We start from the raw sequence: 25,313 nt of genomic DNA on the forward strand, positions 1-25,313 counted from the left end.
ACAGTTTTGGTCTGATTTCAATATAACTTGGCACACAAGTAGTCTACACTAAGATACATAATTCTGTATATCGGTTTTTGATATAATTGACCGGTGTTTCCGTAGTTACTAAAAATAGTAATTTTTGTGAAATACTTTTAAAATGCTTCTTCGCCTACAGTTTTGGTCTGATTTCAATATAACTTGGCAAACACGTAGACTACACTAAGATACATAATTCTGTGTATCGGTTTTTGATTTCGATGAACGATGTTGCCAAGGTTACTAAAAATAGAAATTTCTGTGAAACATCTTTAAAATGCTACTCCTCCAACAGTTTTGGTCTGATTTCAATATAACCTGGGACACACAAGTAGACTACACTAAGATACATAATTATCAGTTTTGTGTTTTTGATTTTGATGAACGGTGTTGCTTGGTAAGTAAACTTGAAAATTCTGTAATTTTTTTTAAAAAGCTACTCCTTCTAGTGTACGGCTGTAGTCTTTTTGCAGTCTTGCCACAAAAGGAGACTTAATCAAGGATCATTATTATATTTATTGCTTTTGTAAAGTTTTAAGTCCCAACTGCTACTTTTCTCTTCCTTTACTATACGTACAAACAAGTAAAGCTATAGTCTCAACAAAGACTTCTGGTTATGTAACCGTAATCGAGGACTCAGGGGGTATATATTTTTTGCCCTGCCCGTTCGTCCGTGTAACTGTTCGTCCGCAAAAACTTACACCTTTTAAACTTTTGAGTGGGTTGGGGTATTGCTTTCATTTTTTCCACCTGTATATTACTTGAAAAAGACCTTTTTTAGATACCACCAAAATTGACCTCTTGAACTTGAAATTTGCACCATTTTTACACAAAATTATTAAACTTTAATCTTGGTCATAACTTTTGAACAGTATAACTAGGGTTTCTCTATTTCATAAGTGTATTCCTTGTCACACCTTTCTCCTTGGGTACTCTTCAAAAGTTGTGGCTAGGGTGAAAGATCTAGCGAACATGGTGAAGGAAAATCTCTGTATATTACTCATCAGTATATTCAAAATCTGATTTATTTCTCTAAGCTTATTTGCATCTGCGATGTCAATTGCAAGAAAAATACCCTGGTCATCGATATTTAGACTTCCTTTGCAGGAAATTTGCTTAATTTTCCTTTCGTGAAATTTGAACATAAAAGTTACCATTGCTATATTCCTTCAATTTGATGTATGTGCATGTTTTAATGAACCTCTTTAAATACACGACAACTAATAACATAAATTTGGAGCCATTTCTTCTCTTTACCACAATAGAATGATTTCTTTGATTCCATATTTTTTGTTATTGATATTGTTTTTCGACTATAAAAAGCGCATATTATGTTGTCAATGTTTATGAAGCAATCTGGCACATTTAACGTGTGTTTTCTGTAAGGCATTTGTAAGAAATACTATCTGATAGACATGTTAAAAATATTTTCCTTTGTCAGAATTCTACAAAATGCTGTGCTGATTAAATGTTTAGTATCTTAGCAATGTCTTTCCATACAAATCGAACATTTTCAGATATCCTGTTGCACACAACTTTTCCTGGTGTCCCCACAAATTTTCAATCGACCAGTGTGACTGTTTTATTTTAACTCTCTCCTTTTTCTTTTGAATTATTGAATCCTTCTGAATACAGCGTTCATTAAAGATCATTTTTTCACAGATAAAAATAATATCTTAAATAGGAGTTCTTTGGCGATTTATATATCTCCATATCCTTCATGTAAAAAGATGTTTTCTTATACGCTCTCATTTTCATTTTCTTGGCAGAGATAATTTATGAACAATTTTCATGGGCGGATACAGGATTGGTGATTGGGGGGGGGGGCGTAGATAATTTTTTTGAGGTAAGGGTCTGGGTAAGGGGTCAGTGGGTCCAGGGTGAAGCCCTTGTGGGGCCCAGGGGGCGAAACCCCCGAAAGCTCCTGAATTTTCATGTATTTTATGAGTAAAACCAGACATTATAATTGTGCCTATTTTTCCTTTTTTTTTCTTAAAAGTGACATATAGGTCCGGATGTTTGAATATTAATTCTAGTGAATGTTTCTCCTTGTATTGTATTATAATTTAACACATGCTACTATAATCAGGGACCTACAAGGGGTGATCAAAAAGTACGCAAACTAATTGAATAACTTCCATACAAGAAACAATATTTGGTTTTAATGTTGATTATATTTTAAATTAATCCTCCCCGATTTTAATGCACATCAACCACCGTTCTGCGCATGAGCGAATCACGTGATATTGGCGGTCACGTGACCCCCTCCATAGCGTTCTGTCACAAAAGTTAAAAGATTTTTCCGAGTTTTATATTTCTCTCCATGTGAGTTAATTTTTATGACAAGAACAGTTAATTTGTCAGAAATGGTCATATCCTGGCAACAGAATGGGTGGATAATAACATCCTTTCCAAAAATAAGCATGGCGACCATTAAAACACAAATCTTCTGTCTCAGGAGAGACCTTTATTCAAGGTGGATAGAGAATGGGTTCATCCTTTTTATCATATCTAATATGTTTAAAATCTAAAGTAAACGATATCTTAGGTATTTAATACTTGTATCATTGTTCAAATATTCAACTATTTTTCAAAGTGCTAATTGGAGGTCTTTGATAGCAAATTGCTTAATTAAAAATACATATCTTTTCAAACTTGCTTTCACTGGGCAAGATGACAAGTATCATTTTTAACCATCAGCCTTCCTTTACTAAAACGATAAATCCAATCATTAATTGAATTTATAGGAACTCATTTATCTCAATAAACTGTGTACAAATTATTATTTGATACTGTAGAGGGATTTCTAAGATATTACAGTAAATTGTACAGTCGTTTATTTAAAGAGTTTTTTGAGACAACCATTTTTAGTCACAAGTGACCTAAATAGTGACGTCATTTTCACATTGTGACGTCACAAACAAGGAGAGAAACTTTATTCAGCATATGCTACTTATAGACCTTGTGTATGGCTATGTGTGTACCGAATTTCATTCTAATCTGAATTGTGGTTTTGTAGATATAGAGGATAGTTTGCGAACTTTTTGATCACCCCTCGTATATACTGGCGGGATTCATAAGTCAACTCTAATTAATTATATCTTTATGCTATCACATATTTCAGATCAAAACCTATAATTATCTATCAAAAATCCGATTTCGGTGTTTGTTTTCTTCATATCTAAATTATATTATAATTTATGCATTAAAAATTTATTCAAAATCAATTCCAATACATAAAATGAATAAGTGATATTAATCAGAAAACACCCTATTTACTAGGAATAAACGAAGTTTGACAAACTTGTAGGGTTGTCCGTGATGTTTTTGGTAAATACACATGGCGCTGAAGGAGTTGCCTATCCCGTTAGCTCCTGGTTTTTTGGTAATAGTGGTTTTGGCATTATTAATATTAGTCATATCATAATTTTAGGGGGTGGGTGGGCACGCCCTTCCTTAAATCCGCCAGTGGTTTTTAGCTAAGTGTTTTTAATTTCTTTGCAAGGACAATAGAAAAAAATGAGGGTTTTTTTTCTGTGTTCAGGCGCTCTTTAAAAGAACTTTTCAACTGTGAAAAAAATTAAATGCCTCCGAATTTATTATGATAATCGTATACTGTATTTAAGAAATAAAGTCTGCGTTTTCGTGAATGTTGCAGGATAACCTCGTTGTATTGTAAATAGTTTTTTTAAATTACAGATTTGTTTGTAATATGTATTGATTAGTTTTTCGTATACAATAACAAAATAATATTCCTGTTCTACTGCTCTCAGCCAGGTTTTAGCCTCGTTTTTGAAGGGGGGGGGGGGCAGCCAGAGAAATTTTTTTTTACTTACCTGAAACAGTTGATAAGCAAAAAGAAAAAAAAAAGGAAACAAGAAAAGTTGCTAAAGTCGATAATCCTATTTCTTAGGGTGGGGGATGGGATGGGGCGGGGGTGGGGCGGTTTGGGGGGTTAGAGGCCAACGTTTTCCAATGCCAACTTCTTATTGCCGATGTTTTACACTACGTTTTCCTTAGATAACATAAAGTTTGGGGGGGGGGGCTTGCTGCATCGATGTGGTGTAAACAAGTATTTCATGATACAGCCAAACATGCATTTGAATTGTTCAGGTTTGATACGTGTTTCTGATCTGATAATTTTTTGATGAAGTTCGTGATTAATTGGAGAATAATGTCCGCAGCAGCTTTTCTTTGATCTTTGCAATAATCATGGTAGAATTTGCATTACTTATTGAACGACCCTCGTATATGAAAGGGTTTCTTCCTATTTACTATTGATTGTTCCTATCATTATATATGAAAGAGTACTATAGGATGTTTTTAAGACATGATGGGGTTTCCTTTTATGCGTAGCACAAATCAACGTTATTTAAACCGAAGTGATGAAGACTTATCTTGTTTATCCAAGTTAAAAGATTACCTTGTAAAATTCCTCTTCTTCGATTGTTCAGGTAAGTAGATTTAAAACTTTTAAAATGATTTGTACTTGATTTTTAGCTCTACTGGTCAGAGACCAGAAGAGCTTATGCGATAGTAATGCGTCCGTCGTCCGTCCGTCTGTCTGTTTGTCTGTCCGTCTGTCTGTCTGTCTGTAAACAATTTTTCAAAATGCTACTCCTCCTACAGTTTTGGTCTGATTTCAATAAAACTTGGCACACAAGTAGAATACACTAAGATACATAATTCTGTGTATCGGTTTTTGATTTCGATGAACGGTGTTGCCGTGGTTACTAAAAATAGAAATTTCTGTGAAATTCTTTCAAAATGCTACTCCTCCTACAGTTTTAGTCTGATTTCAATATAATTTGGCACACAAGTAGACTACACTAAGATACATAATTCTCTATATTGGTTTTTGATTTCGATGAACGGTGTTGCCGTGGTTACTAAAAATAGAAATTTCCGTGAAATTCTTTCAAAATGCTACTCCTCCTACAGTTTTAGTCTGATTTCAATATAACTTGGCACACAAGGAGACAACACTAAGATACACAATTCTCTGTATTGGTTTTTGATTTCAATGAACGGTGTTGCCGTGGTTACTAAAAATAGAAATTTCTGTGAAATTCTTTCAAAATGCTACTCCTTCTACAGTTTTAGTCTGATTTCAATATAACTTGGCACACAAGTAGACTACACTAAGATACATAATTCTGTGTATCGGTTTTTGATTTCGATGAACGGTGTTGCCGTGGTTACTAAAAATAGAAATTTCTGTGAAATTCTTTCAAAATGCTACTCCTTCTACAGTTTTAGTCTGATTTCAATATAACTTGCACACAAGTAGACTACACTAAGATACATAATTCTGTGTATCGGTTTTTGATTTCGATGAACGGTGTTGCCGTGGTTACTAAAAATAGAAATTTCTGTGAAATTCTTTCAAAATGCTACTCCAAATACAATTTTAGTCTGATTATAATATAAATGTGGCATGCAAGTAGACTGCACTAAGAACATTAAGAGACTTAATCAGGAATCATTATTCTATTTATTGCTGTTGAAAAGTTTCAATTTCCAACTGCTTAAGTACTTTTCTCTTCCTTTGCTATAAGTACAAACCAGTAGAGCTTCAGTCTCGACAGAGACTTCTGGTTGTTATTATGGACAAATTTCATGGATATATTTAAGAGCAATATTTGATCAAAAGTATAATTACCATATCGTTATACCTGTAATTTCCGTATCGTTTAATAAGCACCTGAAATGTAATAAACATTAAACAAGAATTTGTTGCACAAGTATCTATGTTGCTTACGTTTAAGATTTGGGATATAATTTAAAGAGGTGGTTGACAGTCCCAAAAACACAATATATAATGACCTGTGAATGTTCATGGTGCACATAGGTATTTCCTGTCATCAGACAGAAGATGCTTATGTTGCTATAAATAACTGATCATCCTTTCCCTTTTTGTACAATGTTTTGTAATGAAGCCACTGTAACACAAACAGCAGATAGAGAAAAGAAATAGGATTGCATGTTTTATTATAAGTTCACAGTTTGACTTTACTTCAAATTCTTCCTTGTCTAAATGTATTTATATCTAGGATTCAAACACATCAAACACTGCATAATTTTAGCATTATATTTTGTTCTTTATTATACTAAAAGTTTGCCATTGCTAATTCAGCATTACAACCTTTAAGGGTGAGTTACCACCTATAGCAATCATGAGTCGTGGATCCAGGTATGGACTTATGTCACTGACCGAAAACCGATGTGGTAAGTTACACATGTTTAACAGGACACTGTATCGTGTGTATCTAGGATATATTTAATGACAAAATATTTTAGAGATCCCCTTTGAGGTATTATCTTTATTTCCCATTTATATTTTAAATGGGTCTTGTTTAAAAGTCCCAAGTAAGGAAGTAATTGGAATTTTCTGTACTATGCTGTTACTATGCTGTTATTTCTTTTGTATCCCATGTTAACTTGTTTATTCCATGGACATCACTCATTGGATATTTTTGTATATGATACTGAAGTAATTTTTACACCTCCAACAATGTAGAAAAATACTACATTATAATTACCTCCAGGTGACATAAATGGTGTATATAAGAATTTATTTTCTTTACATCAATCTAAATAAACATCCATCGACATTAAGGTCAAGATCTAGTAAATGAAAAATGCGTACAGATTTATCAAATTTGAGAAATAAATTCCTTTAATGATGCTTTGCAACTTTAGCTTGGTCAAATAAGGTGTTGCGGAGCATAATTTGTAGGAAAAAAAGTTGAAAAACCATAGTTTAAACTGTCATTTTCAATGAAATATTACGAATACCAAATATGAATATGGGAGTTTTTTTTTCATATTCGACAAAGGAAATGTATCCAGATTGCCTACAGTCTTTCAGAAAACGGTAATTTGTTTGTTCACATCTTCGCTAGCCAAGGGTTTCCGATCCGATACCTACTGTACAAGAGCAGATTAGGTATCGGATTGGAAACCCTTGGCTAGCGAAGATGGTTTGTTCATGGCCTCTTCTTTAAGATAATAGCAAATTTTATTTAGGATCGGGATAACTTTTCATATGAATTAAAATTGAATGCCATGGCAAGCCCAAAATAACTTTAGTATCCTTACAATTTAATAAGTTGTGAAATTTGATAACATTAGGGTTAGCATAAAAAATATTTGGAATAATTTTTTTTTTTCGTTCACTCTTGAAAAAAGAACATTCTTAAAGGTAGTGGAATTTATCTCCTAAATTGTTAGAGGAACAAAGATCACAAATACGCTCATCTCTATCAACTCCCCAAAATCGACCTTTTTCAATAGGAAGTCTGTGATTCATAGATCTAAATGTACATAAAGCTTTTCTCAAATCCCTTGGTAGATATTAGGGATGTCAAAATTGTCAATAATTGATATTCGAATATTCGATAGGAGTATTCGAATATATTCGAATATTCGATAAAAAATACATCTTGCTTTATAAAATGTATATCTTCACTCTTCTATCAAGTAGTATAGAGTTTATGCCATTATTTTGGAATAAAAACTCAAGTAGAGTTCGGTATACACTGCAATTATATTTTCTAAAAAGTATTGAATACCGGAAGTATACATCATAGTAATAAATCTTTTAAGAAAATTAAAAAGATTCTTTAGTATGTCCCATATTAATTGATCGTCTTACTAAAGTCTACACTGATAACTCCTACAAATTTATACCAAACAGAACAATTATCCAACGATGAACAATTTAAAGCAATTAGTTTTTGCTAAGTATGATTTCCTGATAATGATTTTTAATTATATTTACATAAACAAGGGGTCTGTGTGTTTACTGTAAAACTATATGCCCTTAAAACAATACAGGCTGATTGTTAGTACTGGAAATTATTATACTACTAATTAAGTGAACAAATAAATTAATTACTCTAATAGATACACTCTTCACACCTTTAAGGTAATCCAAGAGGAGTGTTTTTATTTATTTTGTTAAAAATTTATTCAATTTCTAATAAAACTTGCAAGATTTTTCTCTCTTTTTAATACCTGTATACTTAAAAACGAATATTCGAATCATAAATTTACATTCGAATATTAGCTCATCGAATGAATATTCGAATATTCGAATATTCGTTGACATCCCTAGTAGATATATATCAAATAATTTTCAAAATCATGTTCTAATTTAAATTTCCTATAATTAAGGGTTTTTGGCATCTAAAAAATACACGCATACCAAATGTGCTTAAATTGATCAATTAATCTAGTTTTTAAAAATTTTGACACCAATATTTTCGTTGGAGAAAACTGTTGCGACCATAACTCAGCCATTCCACAATCATTTAGTGTTTTTTCAACGTAATTAATCCACTTAGCCTGCATTAAGTCATGTTCTCTAAGTTTAAATAACAATTTATATAAAAAAAAGATATTTGTCTTGTTTGCCACAAACAAGTCTATGCCAAAATCCAATAACTCTTGACTTAATAAATATTTCTACTGGGTATCTGCCTAGTTCACCATAAAAAACCTGATTATAGGGGTAGATTTCTTCAGATTTAGAATTATTTTGTAAATTTTTAATATAAACTTATATGACATTGTTATTATCAATCCCCTTACTTCACAGCCATAAAGTAATATGGGTGTTACCATACTGTCAAAATGTTTCAGCTGAATATCTAAAGGCAAATCCAAATATCTTACTTTTTTGAGTAAACTGAACATAGCTTACCAACCGTGCTCAAGTAGCTTAGTTTTATTACTTACAAAAGATCCATTACTTGAAAAAGTTACACCAATGTAAACAAATTCATCAACAACTGATAAGGTTTGGTTGTCATATGTAAAGACTATTGTTGTATTGTCAGTTTTAGGTTTATTTAAAATAACAATCTTTGTTTTAGATGTACGGGAAAAAGAAAGTTGAAATTGATTATGACGTCATAATTTTTTAAAGCTTTCATTTTCCCTGTTTAAGCTTTCATTTTCCCTGATAATGCTCCCCTTTCAAAATCGATCTTATAAAAGGACCTGGCATTATTCTTTTTTGTTTTATAGCAAATAAAATAGATCTAAAAAAAATCCAAATTAATACGACTAGTTTTTTAATCGTGTTTCTCTCATTGCGTCTGGTAAGGACGCTAGTAAATGTAAACAAGTAAATGACATGAACTGCTCAATGAGTTTGTATCATTCAATATTATTGATTGATTGTATATGTTGTTTAACGTCACTCTCGAGAATTTTTCACTCATATGGAGACGCCACCACTTGTCGATGGAGAGCTACAAATTTTGTCCTATACTCGGCACTTAGGGTCATTGAGCAGTGAGGGATCTTTTTCATGCCAACACCTACTGTGACACTGAACCTCGATTTATACACATTCAATTATTGAATCATATAATAAAACATAAATTGCTGTTTTTAATCAATACGATGGTTTATTTTCTACTTGTACAATATGCACTTCGCCATCTGGGTTCTGTGTATATTGTACTTCTCAGGTGGCTAATTCATAGTATTTTTGACCTCAAAAACAGGAATACATGTAGTTATGTGATATCCCATATTTGTGGTGTCACATTTGGTTTTGCATGAGAGTTTTTAAGCCAAATGAAATTGATTCCTACATTAAACAGTGTAAAAATTGATAGTGATGTAAAAAACATGGACTAGAAGGAACCCTTGATGATTGCATACGCTGTAGTTGCAAATGATTTTTATCAGAAACGTTATGATTTTTTAATCCTTGGTCGAGTCTTAAACAAAAATCATATCCAACCACAATATCATGCAATATCCTATCATTTTTTATTTATTTTTTTTTTCCTAATTGAAAAATCAAATTTTTACAGTTCCGCTAAAGAAAATCAACATCCAGGTGGCGATCCATGGATTCATCGCCAACGTGACCTCTGACCTTCAGTATGTTAACGACTCGGACGAGAACATTGAGACAGAGTTTGTCTTCCCACTCGACTCTGACGCAGCTGTTTATAAGTTTGAAGCTGAGTTAGACGGTAGAACCATTGTAGCAGAGGTTCAAGAGAAATCACAGGTTAACATACATATTTGTGTTCAAAATTCATATAATATACATTTATTGCACATACTATTATGGGAAATATGAAGATCTATTCAGCCAAGATAAATCATATTCCCCGAGGGATTCACATTTTCCTAAACATTCATATTTGGTTTCTCTAGAAGAAAACAGATAAAGCGTTGTATAGAATGAATATTATGAGGTGTAATAAAATTAATTTATTTCATATCGTTTAAAAAATATAATTTGTTTTTGTCAAAGGCAAAAGAGACATACCAAGATGCCGTTTCTTCTGGTCACACGGCTATGTACATGGGAGAAGATGACAACGCTGGAGATATATTTCGTCTCAAACTCGGAAATCTCCCGGCCAAGAAAGCAGCAAAATTCACATTTGCTTACGTAGTGGAGCTGGATTTGTCATCTGATAAAGCGGGGACATTTATGTTGCCAACAGTTCTAAATCCAAGATACGTTCCAGACTGTTGTAAGTCTGAAAGAATATTTTTCTCTCTAAGTTACATCTATGTATCTAACTTACAGGGTAAGGCAAATTGATTTGAAAATTATAAAAGGGAAAGGAGAAAAGTGAAAATAACAAACAGTGATGGATGTATATTAAGCTACCACATTCAAATAAACTGCTGTACATCCATTAAGCTTAAGTAGAGTTTTATGACTATAACATTACTCCTTATTTCTGGGTTTTCTCGAAAACTGATTTTCTCAAGGACAGATGATACAAGCAAATTTATTTTGAAAAAATTGAAAGTAACAAATTCAGTCATGTTTTGATAGGTAAAATGAATGGATTTCACCGCGTAATTTTTATTTTTTTATTCAAAGTTTGACAAAAATGGGACTTGAAGTAAAAAATATTTGTATAGATTAATAAGTATGGTGTCAGAGATGCAGAACTATGAACATCATAGAAAGTTTAAAATACCTTTATATTCTACAAATCTATTTTTTTGCATCATTTTTAGTGACATAAGGCCATAAAATATATACCAATCCAGGAATGCAGTTTTTTGTCTGTATCATCTGTCCTTAAAAGAATTCGATAGAATAAATCAAACTATGCTTAAATACTTAACACTTTTAATTCATAAATAAAAACTCAATGTAAAATTAAGATACCACTCCACAAATTGTAATGATACATACCTCTTTGAAAACTCTTCCCTTTAAAGCATCAAAAGACGAATCTAACTCTGAGGAGACTGACACAACATTAATAACATGTAAAACAACCGAAAGCGATTTTGGAATGATATATTGCTCAGACTTTACAATGAATTTGGAAGCTGAAGTTGATGGAGGTAGAAACCTTATGGTTTCCGAAAACAAGATGGAGTTTGATGTGGTGGCAGATGCAATCGATAACAAGGTATAGACTCACTATAACAATTTCTTTCCACTCTTTTTTTTTTTACAAAAGGCCTATGCATACTATAGGTTCTTTTTTATATTTATTTAATAATTTTGTTATGCCATTGAAATTCATTGTAAATGGTAAATTTATATTTTTCTGTGACAATTGAAATTGTCTTATACAAAAATTGACTTTTTTTATTCTCCTTTTCGTTTTGTTTTCTCTGATTCAAAATTAATGTTTCCCTAAAGTATATGATCATTAAAAAATAGCATTGAAGAGATTATTATTATTAAAAGTTTTTATGATTTAAATCATTTGTGCACTCTAATTAACAAAGCTGGGAGGAGCTTATGTATAAACCTTGGCGTCGTTGTCGGTGTCCCAGTTTAAAGTTTGTTGGTGCAGATTTCCATATCAATCTGAGGTTCATGGAAGATGCCCATAGTATGTTATTTCTACCTGTACCGGTTAAGTTTTCACGTGCTGCAATTTTAGCTTATAAATGACCATTTCTTTGAGCAGGTTAAAATTTTAATGGTAGGTTAATATATTTTAGCAAGTCTCATTTCCAAGCAATTTTAAGCCCTATATTGAGCAATATTACAAGCAAGGATGAAACATCTAAGTATAATCACTTCCAGTCTTACTTCGGATGCTGAATTTCACGTACATTTTCCAGATGAGTGATCCGATCAAAGTTTTAGAGTAGTTTCATTTTAAAGTGACTATAATCCCTATGTTGTTGAAACTTGCTTTAATGATACATCTTAGGATGCCCACTTCCAGACTTGCTTCAGATGCCGGATGTGATCTCCATCTTCCGGATGAGTTACTAGGTTAAAGTTCAAGGTTCATTTTTAAGCACTGTGACTATATATATGGCCTCTTTTCGCAAAACTTACATTGATGATTAACTAAGGAAGCATACTACTGGACTTGATTCGCATACTAGATGTGGCCCATATTTTCCAAATGATATTGGCCGTAAGATATTTTAAGAAAAAGGTTTTCCAGCAGAAGTTTTTCTTACGTAAATAGGGATTGACCATCTATTTTACTTTTGAGTTAAACAAAACAATATTTCAAATTGTTTATAAGCATACATACATTTTAATTCATCTTTAATCAACAAGTTACCAAAATTTTGTAGAAATCAAATGCTAATAACCAGGCTTGCAAGAAATTTATAGGATGGGTTGCCAAAGTTTTTGCAGCAGGTTCATTCTAAAGTAAATATGGGACCTATGTTGACCAAACGTATGTATACTGAAAGGATTAAGAAACGCATATAAAAATTTTGAGTTAAATCAAAACAATATATTTCAAATATGTTTTTAAGCAGTTTTTTATCATACATTTTACAACAAATTCATCTTTAATCAACAATGTGATACCAAAACGCTTTTTTTTGTGCGAATTTGATTGATTTGCATTTTTATTCACTTATGCAATATTGAAATCAATTACTAAATCCACAGTAGATTCCGTCAGCCATACCGCGATTGCAAGAAATTTATATTGAATGCAAATATGCAAAAACGATGTCTATAATTCTAATGCATAGTATGGTACTCCAAAATTTTATTACAAAATAATCATCATTATCATGCACGTGTTTTTTTTTTTTTTTTTACTTTTTATCATTTCTCCTACGTGATGCCATACATCTTCTGGTTGTGTAGTTCTGAGTAGTGATTTTAGTGCAAAGTAACCAAAATAAACATCCGACCAATTTTCATAATTTTCGGTCACATAGTCAGAAAATTTTCCCATATCATGTTCTTGTGCGTTTCTTTTTCCTTTCAGTTTATATTCCAGGTATAATGAATCAAGGGATGAACACTCTCTAGCTTGCTTCGAGTCTGGATTTAAATTCCATATTCTGGATGTGTGACTTGTCTAAAGTTTTGAATAAGTCCATTTTCAATTAACTGCAAGCTCTATAAGATGAGATTGCATAAATGTTGCAGAAAGTTTGGGAATTTACCATACTAAAAGACACCATTCATCGAGTTGAGATGAGCTGTGTAATCTAAGATATCCTATAGTTTTTTTTTACCAACAAGGTATATGGTTTTTAAAAAGATTTTGAGATATATTTAAGACTTTTCATGATTTTAATCATTTTGACCTACAGATGACGTCATCCAAACAGCTCAAACATGGATCTGATTTCACAATAGTTTTACACTACAAAGGATTTGAAAAGCCAGGAGCAGTGCTAGAGAAAGGAAAGGAAGGCAGCGAAAGTAAGAAAATATAATTTTTTCACACCTGTCCAGTTTTTTTGGCCAATCACTTTTCTTAATTCAAAGACCAAGTTTTATGCGATTAATAAATTATTTTTTCCTAAATTTTTCCTTGTTTCTTACAGAACCATTTTTATCGACGGATGTGCTTATGATTAATTTTTCCCCAGAATTCAAAGACTTGGACACAAACGTGCCGTGTGAATTTGTTTTTATAATCGACCGTTCTGGTAAGACTTAACTTCATGTTTGTTTTAAAATAAAAAAAAATATATTGTGAATCATCTATAACACATGTGGATTGATTGACTGATTGTTTGTTTGTTGCTTTACATCCCACTGGAAAATTTTTCACTTAATATGTAGAGACCTCACCATTTACCGGGTGGGGCTTTTTAAAAATTTTGACCTTTACTCTGTACCTAGGGCCAATAAGCAGTGAGAGATCTTTATCGTGCCAACGCCTGCCTGGTCTCGGGACTAGCAACTATCAATTCAAGTGCCGAGCGCATGGCGAAGGAACACTTGCTACCCATTTCTTATCGACTAAGGTCAGTCGCGGCCGAGATTCGAAATCGCTACTTCCCGATCACAGGGCGAGCACTCTGAGCTACCGTGAATAGTCACACGTTTATTATGTATCATTCTTTACACATGTGTATTGTTCATCATCGTTTACACACATATAATGTGAACCATCAATTTCACATATGTATTAGGAATCATCGTTGAAACATATGTATTGTGAATAATACCCATAACAAGTAATCCTTTAAAAGTTATATTAGTGTTAGCATACAGCTTTCGAACAGTATCTTTTTCGGTCCAGCACCTCTGCGACACACTGTATGCTCCTTGTCATAAAAGGGAAGTAACGGAAAAAAATCCATAGATAATTCAGTGTGTAAATAATGGTCTTGTAATAAGTATTAAAACGTCAGTCAGCATTTGTAAATTGTATTTGCTGACAGGTCCACTAAATCGACCATAAAAATTACGAAATAGTGACTATAAACAAGAGTGCTTATTTTCTTGTTTTAACAACTTGTTTGTCAATTACTTACCTCGATTATTTTTTTTTCATATATTGAGCTTGCTCTTGCGTATCGAATCTACTTATATATAAAAACCCCGTATGCGGGTGATGAAGGTATATTGCTGCATAAAGGTACGGGAAGTTGACAATTTAAAGTAATTCCACCCTCCTATGATGTCATAGGTTCTTGCAAAAACTGTAATTAGTTTTAATTCATACCTAACAGAACAATATCTCTTGGAAGAATGCTTTACATTAGGTGTACTAATAGATATTGTTTAGTTAAAGAATTAAAAAAATGCATATTTTGTATATCTAATCAATTATTAAATCTTTAAAAAATGTTTACTAGGGCAATAACTCCTTCTTAGTTCTCTTCATTCAGGCATTTGCTTTATTGTAAAAAAGTTTCCATGATATTCACAATGCAAAAGTATCTTTTAAGTAGAACGTATTTAGGAACACTCAGCATCAGAATTATACATTTAAACCAGTTTTCACATATTTTTCATAATACTGTTTACAAAACATGTGCAATTTTTGTTTTTGACATACACTTCTGTTTATTTATGTTTCGCATCTTAAATAATATGGTGACCTATACATTTTTTGCAATAATTGGAAAGTTTAAAGTATATTAAATGAAAATAAATGCAGTTTTTGTACTTTGAACCTATAAAATTGTGATGGTGGAATAACCGTAAAAGTAAAGATTACGATTAACGTCCTTTTCAAGTAAATTATCTGAATATGAAACAAACGTGTCAGACTTTGTGAAATGAAAGAGTTTCAACTTACATGTAATACATATAATAAATGGAATTTTGAACAGGGTCAATGAAAAGATCTCGAATTACGAAAGCCAAAGAGACTTTACTGTTGCTTTTGAAGAGTCTTCCTGTACAATGTATTTTCAATGTTGTCAGTTTTGGATCAAGTTTTTCTACTTTGTTCCCAAAGTAAGTTTAAATCATTCTGATGACGATACAATAGATTTGAGCTCAAATACAATTCTCATTACAAAACTATAATTGTACTTTGAAGAAAAAACATTATTTCAGTACGTAACGTGGTATATCAATTTGAAACTTATTGATCTACTTAAACTTTTTCCCGAAATTAATCTCCCCAAAGTATGAAACTGGAAATGAACAAATTCGCTTATATTGAAGGAGCATAGAGTATAATGAGCAAAACCTAGAAGAAGCTCTGAATCTACAAAAGACGATGGAAGCTGATATGGGAGGAACAGAGATCTTCAAGCCACTAGAATATGTCTTCAGTAAAAAATATTCGTGTTCCTATGCTAGACAGGTGACACATTTTAATTCATCGGAACTTAAAGCTCAGGTGAACTTTTCTGATCATGCACCTGCTGTCCGTCGTCCATCTGTCCGACTGTTAAATTTTACATTTTCATATTTCTTGAGACCCGCTGATTCAATTTTAACTAAACTTGGTTCAGAGTAACCCTGGAAGTTTAATTGTCATAGAAAGGGCAACGCCCCCCTTTTTCAAGGAGATAGAGATAATCAGGAGACGACAAAAAAGTGAGATCATTAAAAAATTCTACTCAAGAACAACTGGGTCAGAAACGGCTGAAAAGAATCCTAAGGTAGTGTAAATTAAAAATTTTTCAAATCATGACCTCTTGGGATAGGGCAGGGACACAATAGGAAATCAATAGTTCCATAGAAAAATATTTAATTATTCTCTAAAAAATCTTATTCTTAAGAACCATTAGACAAGAAAAGCTGAAATTTATGTGGAAGTATCCTTTGGTAGTGTAAATTGTTCAAATCATTACCCTGTGGGTAACGGCGGTACCGCAATACGCAGAACAAGTGGGAATAATTTTTGAAGAAACCCGGGTCAAAGTTATGGCAAACAGGACTCTTTTTTGTCATAATTAGTTTTCTCAAAAAGAAAAACAGATTTATTCAAAATAGTTAAATTTAATGAATGTTATTCTTGATATAAGCAAATAAGCAGTAAAACAAGGGAAGCTTTTTTATGAACTAATAAGATGACTGATGCAAGTGAAAAGTCAGATATTTTTTTTTGTTAGGCCTAGACCAATTTCTATTTGATGCACGAGCATCATATAATTCAACAAATTGCGACCGTGTAACTCAAACAATATCAAACTCGAATAATTGATACATTAAAATGACATGTCAAATTATTATATATTTTTCATATGACTATTTTAACAATGATTTGATTTGTTTTCAGTGATTTAAGCTTGCTCATCAAATTGCATAATAAAAAGTTTAAAGTGCCACATTTGGGATTTTCAGGTTTTTCTACTGACGGATGGACAAGTTTCGAACATCCCAGAAATAGTCAAATTAGTGAAAAAGCAGAAATATACTAGGTTTCATTTATATTTTCTATTTTTCTCCCTATCGATTGATTATCTTTAATAAAATCTAATGTTTAAATTGCTATAACATTTTTTCCCCATTCTTAATGTCATCACCGACGTTTAATATATGGCAATGTTTTTTATTAAAAACTTAAATATTAATCAATGAAAATATTTATTGCTCTTGTTTTGGATTTATCATTGACGTTTTAAGCTGAAAGCTCAAGTGAGCTTTTCTGATCACTCGTCCGTCGTCCATCTGTCCGTACTTTTTCACATTTTCTACATCTTCTCAAGAACTACTGGGTCATTTATAACCAAACGTGGTAAAAAGCATCCATGCATGAGGGGGAGTTTAAATTGTTTTGATTTCTTGATGAAGGACGGAGCCATTAAAAATCTTCTTCTCAAGAACCAATGGATCAGGAAAGCTGAACCTCACGTGGAAGCACCCTGGCGTAGTGCAGATTCAAAATTGTTCCAATCATGACCCCGAGTGAATTCAAGTTTTAACACTGAAACATATAGGGAAGAAATTAAAGTTTTCTTCTCAATGATCACTGGATTAGAAAAGCTGAAACTTGTGTGGAATTATCCTTGGGTGTAGGTGTAGGTTCAAAATTATTCAAATCAAGACCCCTTCGGGTAAGGTGAAGTCATAAAAGGTATTACAAGAGGAAAATATGGTAATGAATGGCATGGCCAAAGTTCTCAGTTGAGCGATGTGGCCGATGGGCCTCTTGTTTCTTTTCGCTGAGAGCGAAAACCTTGTATGTAACTTTTCTTTATGTAAAATAAAAATCATGTTAAAAGAATTACTTTATGTGCAGAGTGTTTACTTTTGGCATTGGAGATGGCTGTTCAACAGAACTAATAAGGGATGTCGCCAAAGTAAGCAATGGAAAGGCCACTTTTGTGAAAGACAATGACAGACTACAGTCAAAGGTAGGGTTAATAGAAGAATATTAATTATATATTATCTGAAAAATATTAAGGGAAGATGACCATGAAAGAAAAATTTTCTTTAGAGTTTTAAAAATACATTTTAATTTTATACTGACACGCAAAAGAAACACAACAAGCAGTAATCTACAAATGATTGATTTTTAGCTCACCTGAGCTTTTCTGATTACATTCTGACTATCGTCCGTCTATCCGTCCGTCCGTCCGTCTGTTAACTTTTCACTTTTATGAGTTTTTCTCAAGAACCACTAGGCCAATTTAAACCAAACTTGGTACAAAGCAAAGGGGAGATAATTAAGAAATTACAAAAATAGGGTGGGTTTATAAAAAAATCTTCTCTCAAGAACCACTGGGCCAGAAAAGAAGAAACTTATGTGGAAATATCCTGAAGTATTGCAGATTTTAAATTATTAAAATCATGACCCCCGGGGGTTGGGCGGGGCCACAATAGGGAACCTATTTTACATAGAAATATATAGGAACAAACTTTAAAAATCTTCTTCTCAAGAACCAGTGGGTCATGAAATCTAAAGCATCCTGGAGTAGTGTAGATTCTAATTTTTAAAATCCTGAACCCCGGTGGTTAGTTAAGACCACAATAGAGAATCCAAGTTTTACATAGAAATATATAGGAACAACATTTAAGAAACTACTGCTTAAAACTGCTGGGCCCGTAAAGCTGAAACTTAGGTGGAAGCATCCTGAAAGGGGTAGTGTATACGTAGATTCTAAATTGTTAAAATCCTGACCCCCGGGGGTTGGGTTGGGCGCCAATAGGGAATCCAAGTTTAATCATAGAAATATCTAGGAACAAACTTTAAAAATCTTCTTCTCATGAACCACTGGGTCATAAAAGCTGAAACTTATGTGAAAGCATCCTTGGGTAGTGTAAATTTGAAATTGTTAAAATCATGACCCCCGGGTTTTGGGTAGGGCCACAATAGGGATTCAAGTTTTACATAAAAATATATAGGAACAATCTTCAAAAATCTACTACTTAAAAATTAGTGGGCCAGACAAGCTAAAATCTTATGTGGAAGCATCCTGAAAGGGGTAGTGTTAATTGTTAATTGTTAAAAGAACCACTGGGTCATAAAAGCTGAAACTTATGTGAAAGCCTCCTTGGGTAGTGTAGATTCTAAATTCTTAAAATCATGACCTCCGGGGTTGGTAGGGGCCACAATAGGGAATCCAAGTTTTACATAGAAAGATTTAGGTAAAAACTTTAAAAAAAGAACCACTGGGCCAGAAAAGATGAAACTTATGTTTAAGCATTCTGGAAAATTGTTAAAATCCAGACCCCCGGGGGTTGGGCGGGGCCACATTAGGGAATCCAAATTTTGCATAGAAATATTTAGGAACAAAATCTAAAAATCTTCTTCTCAAGAACCACTGGGTCAAAAAAGCTGAAACTTACTTGGAAGCATCCTGGCGTAGTGTAGATTCTAAATTGTTAAAATTTTGACCCCTATCATGTGGTTGGGGGGGGCGGTCACAATAGGTATTACAATGGGGAATTTGGATAAAGAACAGCATCACCAATGCAGCTCAGGTGATCGATGTGGCCCATGGGCCTCTTGTTTTATCTTTTGATTTTCAAAAGCGAATACAGTAAGGCTTTACTCACTTTTCAGAACATCAGAGATTTGATAAAAATGTTAAATGTTTATTTGTTTACTTTACTAAGAAAAATATGACTGTTGAAACACTCTCATCCCAGCCATTCAAGTAAAACGTGCAAGACTGTTCTAAACAACATTTGCAGCTTAATTTCTACGATACAGTAGGTTCATTAATATCGAGATCTGAGCGAAGGAATTGTTCTTTGGTAATTTTAAATGCCCGTTTTTCAGATGATTAGGTCAAATTTTCTCTAATTTAGAGCAGTGAAGCCACCCTTGGACTTCCAGTACAAGGACTGTCCTTAATGCATATACGATACGCAAGACCCTATTGAGGTAAAATGTAGTGAAATTTTGCATCAGCAACTCTCCATCACCTTTACATTAAAATTTACCAGCAAGAGCAATGGAAATACGTACATAAGCCATTTTCAAGTAGCCTAAGCATCGTTAGGAGAAACGCAAGAAGAGTTTATCTTTTGAAATATTGCTACATTACTTATGGTAAACAGTAAAAACCCTTTAAACTCCATAATATTGCAAAAATCTTTTGTTAACCATGCAATTTTTGATTTCTGTTAAGTAGACTCAGACTGACTTCCGGTATTGGTATTGAAATCGTTCAAACGTAAATTTACCGATGTTTATCAAATTGAAGATGTTCATAATTTTAAGATACAAAATTCTTTACTTTACATAATTATTTCCCCCCAAAGAGTGTTGCGTTTCTTTTCAGTGTCAGTATATACTTTTTGCAAGAAAAATAATTTTTTAAAATAATGATTTAAATTGACAACATTCGGTTTACGGCATTTAGGTAATGTCTGTGTTGAAGAACAGTGTACAATGCGGAATATCAGATGTATCTTTAACATGGGATCTACCTGATGGTTGTTCTGTTATCAATGCCCCAGAAGAAGTTCCACCAATTTTTCAAGGAGAGAAACTGATTCTTTATGGTATTATATCAGGTGATATTTCGAAGGTAAATGTACACGTATTTCATTTTTACATAGTAATTTCAAATAGAAATAAAAACCATCAACATGTCTGACTTCAGTTCCTCAGCAACTGTGTTCATATTTATTTATGCAGACTTTTTAATTAAAAGCATTTATTGAGATTTATCTCATCGTTATAAAAACATTGAAATTTATGAACAGCATGCTTCTAAAACACATTCGATGAAATTGACTGGAAAGGCTGGTGACAAGGGTGTGGAGTTTAACGTGGATTTTGACTTGAACATCAGCAAGTCTAGCGACACAGATGAATCATATCCACTCCATAGACTTGCGGCCAAATCCAGATTATCAGAGATGGAAACGAATTATGCTAATGGTAATGATATTTTATTGAAATCTTCATTTTTTCTCGACAATTTCCAAGATTTGTTAATAACAATTAAGTGTTTCTGTTTTTTTAATTTTGAAAAATATTTACCTGACAAAGATTCTTCGACAAGACAGCCTAGTAGTTTGGATCCTTGTGTTAACATATTTTTAATCAAAAAAGTGACTTGAATTGATGATTTTCAAAAGACAATATTTTATCCTTTATTTTCTTGTGAAGACCAAACTTGATAATTATTGATGTCAGGTAATGCATTTTTATGCATGAAATTTATAATAATTATCAAAATTGTGACATGTTGTCTACTAGCTTTTAAATTTTGTTGGATGTCCAAAATTTATTTAGATTGTTTTGTTACAAACTTACTTATTCCGTATAGAGAAGTTCTTAAAAATATTTATCTTTATGCGAAACAAATGTCAATCTTTTTCAACGAATTTTAAAAATTTAATATGTGTAAAGAAATTCAAAAAGTTACATTTGAGAATATGTTATCTCAGAAACATTACAATATTTTATAATATAAATAATGATGTGAGAAATATTTTTACATGTAAATATATTTAGACACGTACTACAAACAATGATACTATCACTTACAGTTAGAATAGAATAATTCTAGGTTTGAATTTTCCAAGTAGGTAATGAACTAAATTATGTTTCTTAATATTCTTTCAATTTCGGAACATTTTCTCTCGATTTCAGAGAGTGTGATGGTGGCATTAAGTACAGAAGTCAATGTAACTTGCAAACACACAGCCTTTGTTGGTGTAGATAGAGAGAGCAAAGAGATTGTAGAAAAATATATACCGATGCAGATGACTTCGACAAAGTCGTACACGAGGAGGTCTAACTTCAATCTATGTGCTGCACGCTCACATTATGCCGTACCAAATTTTTGTTCAAGTGAGTTAAAATATTTTTTTGCCTGCTTGTAGAACAGAAAAGTGAAAATTCATTCTAAAAATTTAAATTAATTAGTCGTCTATCGTTTTGGATATGTTTATGTTCAAAGATATTGTACGAGAAGATAAGCCAATGAAGTTCCAGTCACGAGTACATAACAAAATGTTCTATAGGTCAATGGCATGTTCTTTGGACATTGGGAATCGAGATCTTGAACAGCAAGGTAATCTTTGATACATACGATACATACGCATAACGCCAACAAGTCTTACTTTCACAGTTGTTTTCCCTGATTCTTTTAATTTAAATTTTGACACATTAAAATATATACGAGGGTCATTCAAAAAGTTTTTTTTTATTTAACGTCATATCATATCCAAATTTAGTACACATATTTAACGATCAATTCAAATAATTTGAGTAAAAAAAAAATAGATATTATCTTATATCTTCAAATTTATAATAAAAAATTTATCAAAGATTTAGAGCAGCAAAAATGGGGTAATGGGGCAACGCTAAAGTTGAGTAATTTACAAATTTTCACTTTTAAGTATCTGAGGCCATACCTCCAATAAATTTAGCTGAAACAAAATAAAAGGATGAGGTGACTTAACTGTTATCTGGGGCCCCTTTTTCTACGAGGAATTATGTTTAATCTACAGCAATGTTGGTTGTTTTCAAACATGAGTGAATAAATACGACGCCTTTTGAATAGTTTCAATAGTTCAAACATATTTGAAATATAAAGAATACTGCATTATCTTCGATTTTTTAGACCCTATCACAGCTACTTTTTGCCGGGTTTGTGAGAATATGTTCTTTTATGGCAAGAGAATGGGCGGGTCTTAGTACAATAAAGGGATATGCGTGTCCGAGAAGACCTTATATGGCTATTGCTATTATTTCGCACATAGTCATTGTCCAATCCGATGACAGAACAACAAAACATGCTGGTTTACTACGTTTACATTTTATCAAAGACACGTGGGTTAGGTCAATTTACCTGTTATCTTTTTCTACATTTCAAACTTTTATAATGGTCAGCCAAGACTGTTTATACTTAATAATACGCATGGATTTTCAGCATTTACGTTTTTTAGGACAAGAAATGCACATGAAACTTGTATTCACTGATAATCGGGAATACGTGTAGACCTAGCGAATTGCTCACCAAACACGCTACAAAACCTTTAAACTAATGTATAATTTATCAATTGTTTGTAAATGTATATAAATTTTACTGCCATCTCGGCTCGAAATTGTACATATGTAGATCCGTGTCTATAATCTGTGGCTCAAATGCATAAAAAATTTCTAAAAGCAGTAAAATTCCAAGCATGTTTCCATTGTATTTTTGTGGTACTCACTCGTAACGAATTTCATTCAGCTGAAATTCAGTCAGTTAGAAAGTATCGCCAGTGCTTCGATTAGCATATGAATTCATTCTTACGTCAGAAAATCTAGTTCCGTCGATCTGTTCATAATGGGAAAGACCGGCTAGATTTTACAATTTTTTTTAAAAAATAGCATGTGAGCGCAGATAGGTACAATTTTCTCCTTTTGCATATAAGTAGATATCAATAAAATACAGTGACCAGCCAAAGGAGAAAATTGTATCTACCTGCGCTCGCATATTTTAAGGACTTCAAAGAGTGGGGCGGGGTTAAAATGCAATGGGAATTGGATGTAAACATGATACCCCTACCCCAATAAAGGATCAATATCTTTCAAACCAATTTTCTATTTTTGTTAAAAATAGTATTCTATGAAGCTACACATATCAGTGATTAGTTACATATAAAAATTTGAGTAAAATTTATACATTTTATTTTTTGTCAATTCACTGGGGGCCGCAAGTCACCTCATCCTTTAAGACTTGCTGTATCATTAAAGATACTATAAATTAAAGGTCAAATTCAAAGGAAATAGATTTGCTTGTAACTGGTTTATGTTATAAAAAAAGTTAAAAAGAGGGAATTACAATATTCTTTTAATTTTAAACCTAGTTGTTTTCTGTATTTACCTGTTTAAATATCACTAAAAATAACGTTCACTAATAGAGTTACTTCCCGTTTTTGTGACGTTATTCGAGACACTCGACGGAATCTAGTTATATAAGTATAGTATATAACTACTCTTGATTATCTAAAAGAATGGTAAATTTTAGGGAACATAAATGTTGATATACAAGGGTTACGTGTAGATCTTTCAATTAAGAATAGCTAGGCTTTGTATGTTTGAGTCAATCAAGGAAAAGTCGGTAACGGTGAAAGTGGAAATGAAAATCATACAAAGTTCTGACCAAGTATCATCGCAGAACCTAGCGAATGTTCACTAGTCATATCTGATCGTTTTTACTCAATCACTTAATAATACCGCAGAGATATTTGCAAAAAATGATTTTAAGTATTGTTCCTTATTCATCATACATAGATGGGACCAAGACTTTCACTCGTGAAAAATTATAAAACTCTTTTCTTTACATTTCATGGCTGTTTGAACAGGTGATACATGTACATGATGTACACCGGATTTTTAAAAGTAAATTATAATTTGGTAAACAATGAACAGATCAATAGAATTTACTGCATCATCGGATCTTGCTATCACACTGGTGCTTTTTTTTGGGGGGGTCCCCTAACCGCCCACCCTGGGTGTTTCGTACCCCAATGATTCTTTGACATTTTAAGTATTAAATATTTTTCTATGATTACAAATGAACAATCCAAAGTTTAAGCTTAAATTAGCCTTGTACATGTATAAATATTCATACACTCTGATAATAAGACAGAACGTTCTGTTTCAGTATCAGAGGGTATGAATTTTTCCCGTCCCCAAGCACCCGTGATAACTATACGTATGTATGGAATCTTAATGCGTAAAAAGGAATTTTTATTTGTTCGCCCCTCTCGATCCTCCCGAAATAACATTTCTTTGTTTTGCCCCCAAATGGAAATTACTTCCTACAGACATGCATTGCGTAAAATCTTTGTCATAAGGCCCTTTTATTAAAAAAAATATTTTAATATGAATTTCTTCATACTTATTTAGTTTATATGCTCTTTTGGTAACTATGACAAGACGCCGGTCAAAGATAAAAATACTGCAGAAAAACAAATGAAGTGGACAGTAAAATATGGAGGAACAATCACTTGTGTGCATGAACACTGAAGTATTATTTTTTTTAATAATATTATAATAGAAAAAAGTGCAACTCACTGCATGGAAGTAAATAAAAGCATTCTTGAGAAAATATTATCTGAGACGGACATTAAACTTAACATTTATATATCCTGACAAGAAATGAAATCCCCAACTCTGTACAAGTACATGTATATTATCAGAGGAAAATTGCCCTACAGGCACGAACTATAGGTGAGGGGGTGCTTCCTG

General features: G+C 32.5%; 1 protein-coding gene across 1 annotated transcript; it reads left to right on the forward strand.

Moving 5' to 3' along the window:
• Positions 1-4,379: 4,379 nt before the first annotated feature.
• Positions 4,380-22,143, forward strand: LOC134259973 (von Willebrand factor A domain-containing protein 5A-like; the record flags this gene model as incomplete). The annotated part of the gene is made up of 15 exons (XM_062742564.1): positions 4,380-4,475; positions 6,174-6,249; positions 9,855-10,057; positions 10,307-10,532; positions 11,239-11,435; positions 13,561-13,672; positions 13,798-13,902; positions 15,541-15,667; positions 15,881-16,022; positions 17,009-17,085; positions 17,907-18,021; positions 20,479-20,646; positions 20,825-21,002; positions 21,720-21,920; positions 22,030-22,143. Coding segments are annotated over exons 2-15 (2,017 nt in total), but the record flags the coding sequence as incomplete, so codon positions are not given.
• Between the last annotated feature and the right edge of the window lie 3,170 nt (positions 22,144-25,313).

The sequence above is a fragment of the Saccostrea cucullata genome, unplaced genomic scaffold (genome assembly GCF_032062105.1).
Source record: "Saccostrea cucullata isolate Sc308-1 unplaced genomic scaffold, CSIRO_AGI_Scuc_v1 ctg1505, whole genome shotgun sequence".
Classification (NCBI taxonomy): domain Eukaryota; kingdom Metazoa; phylum Mollusca; class Bivalvia; order Ostreida; family Ostreidae; genus Saccostrea; species Saccostrea cuccullata.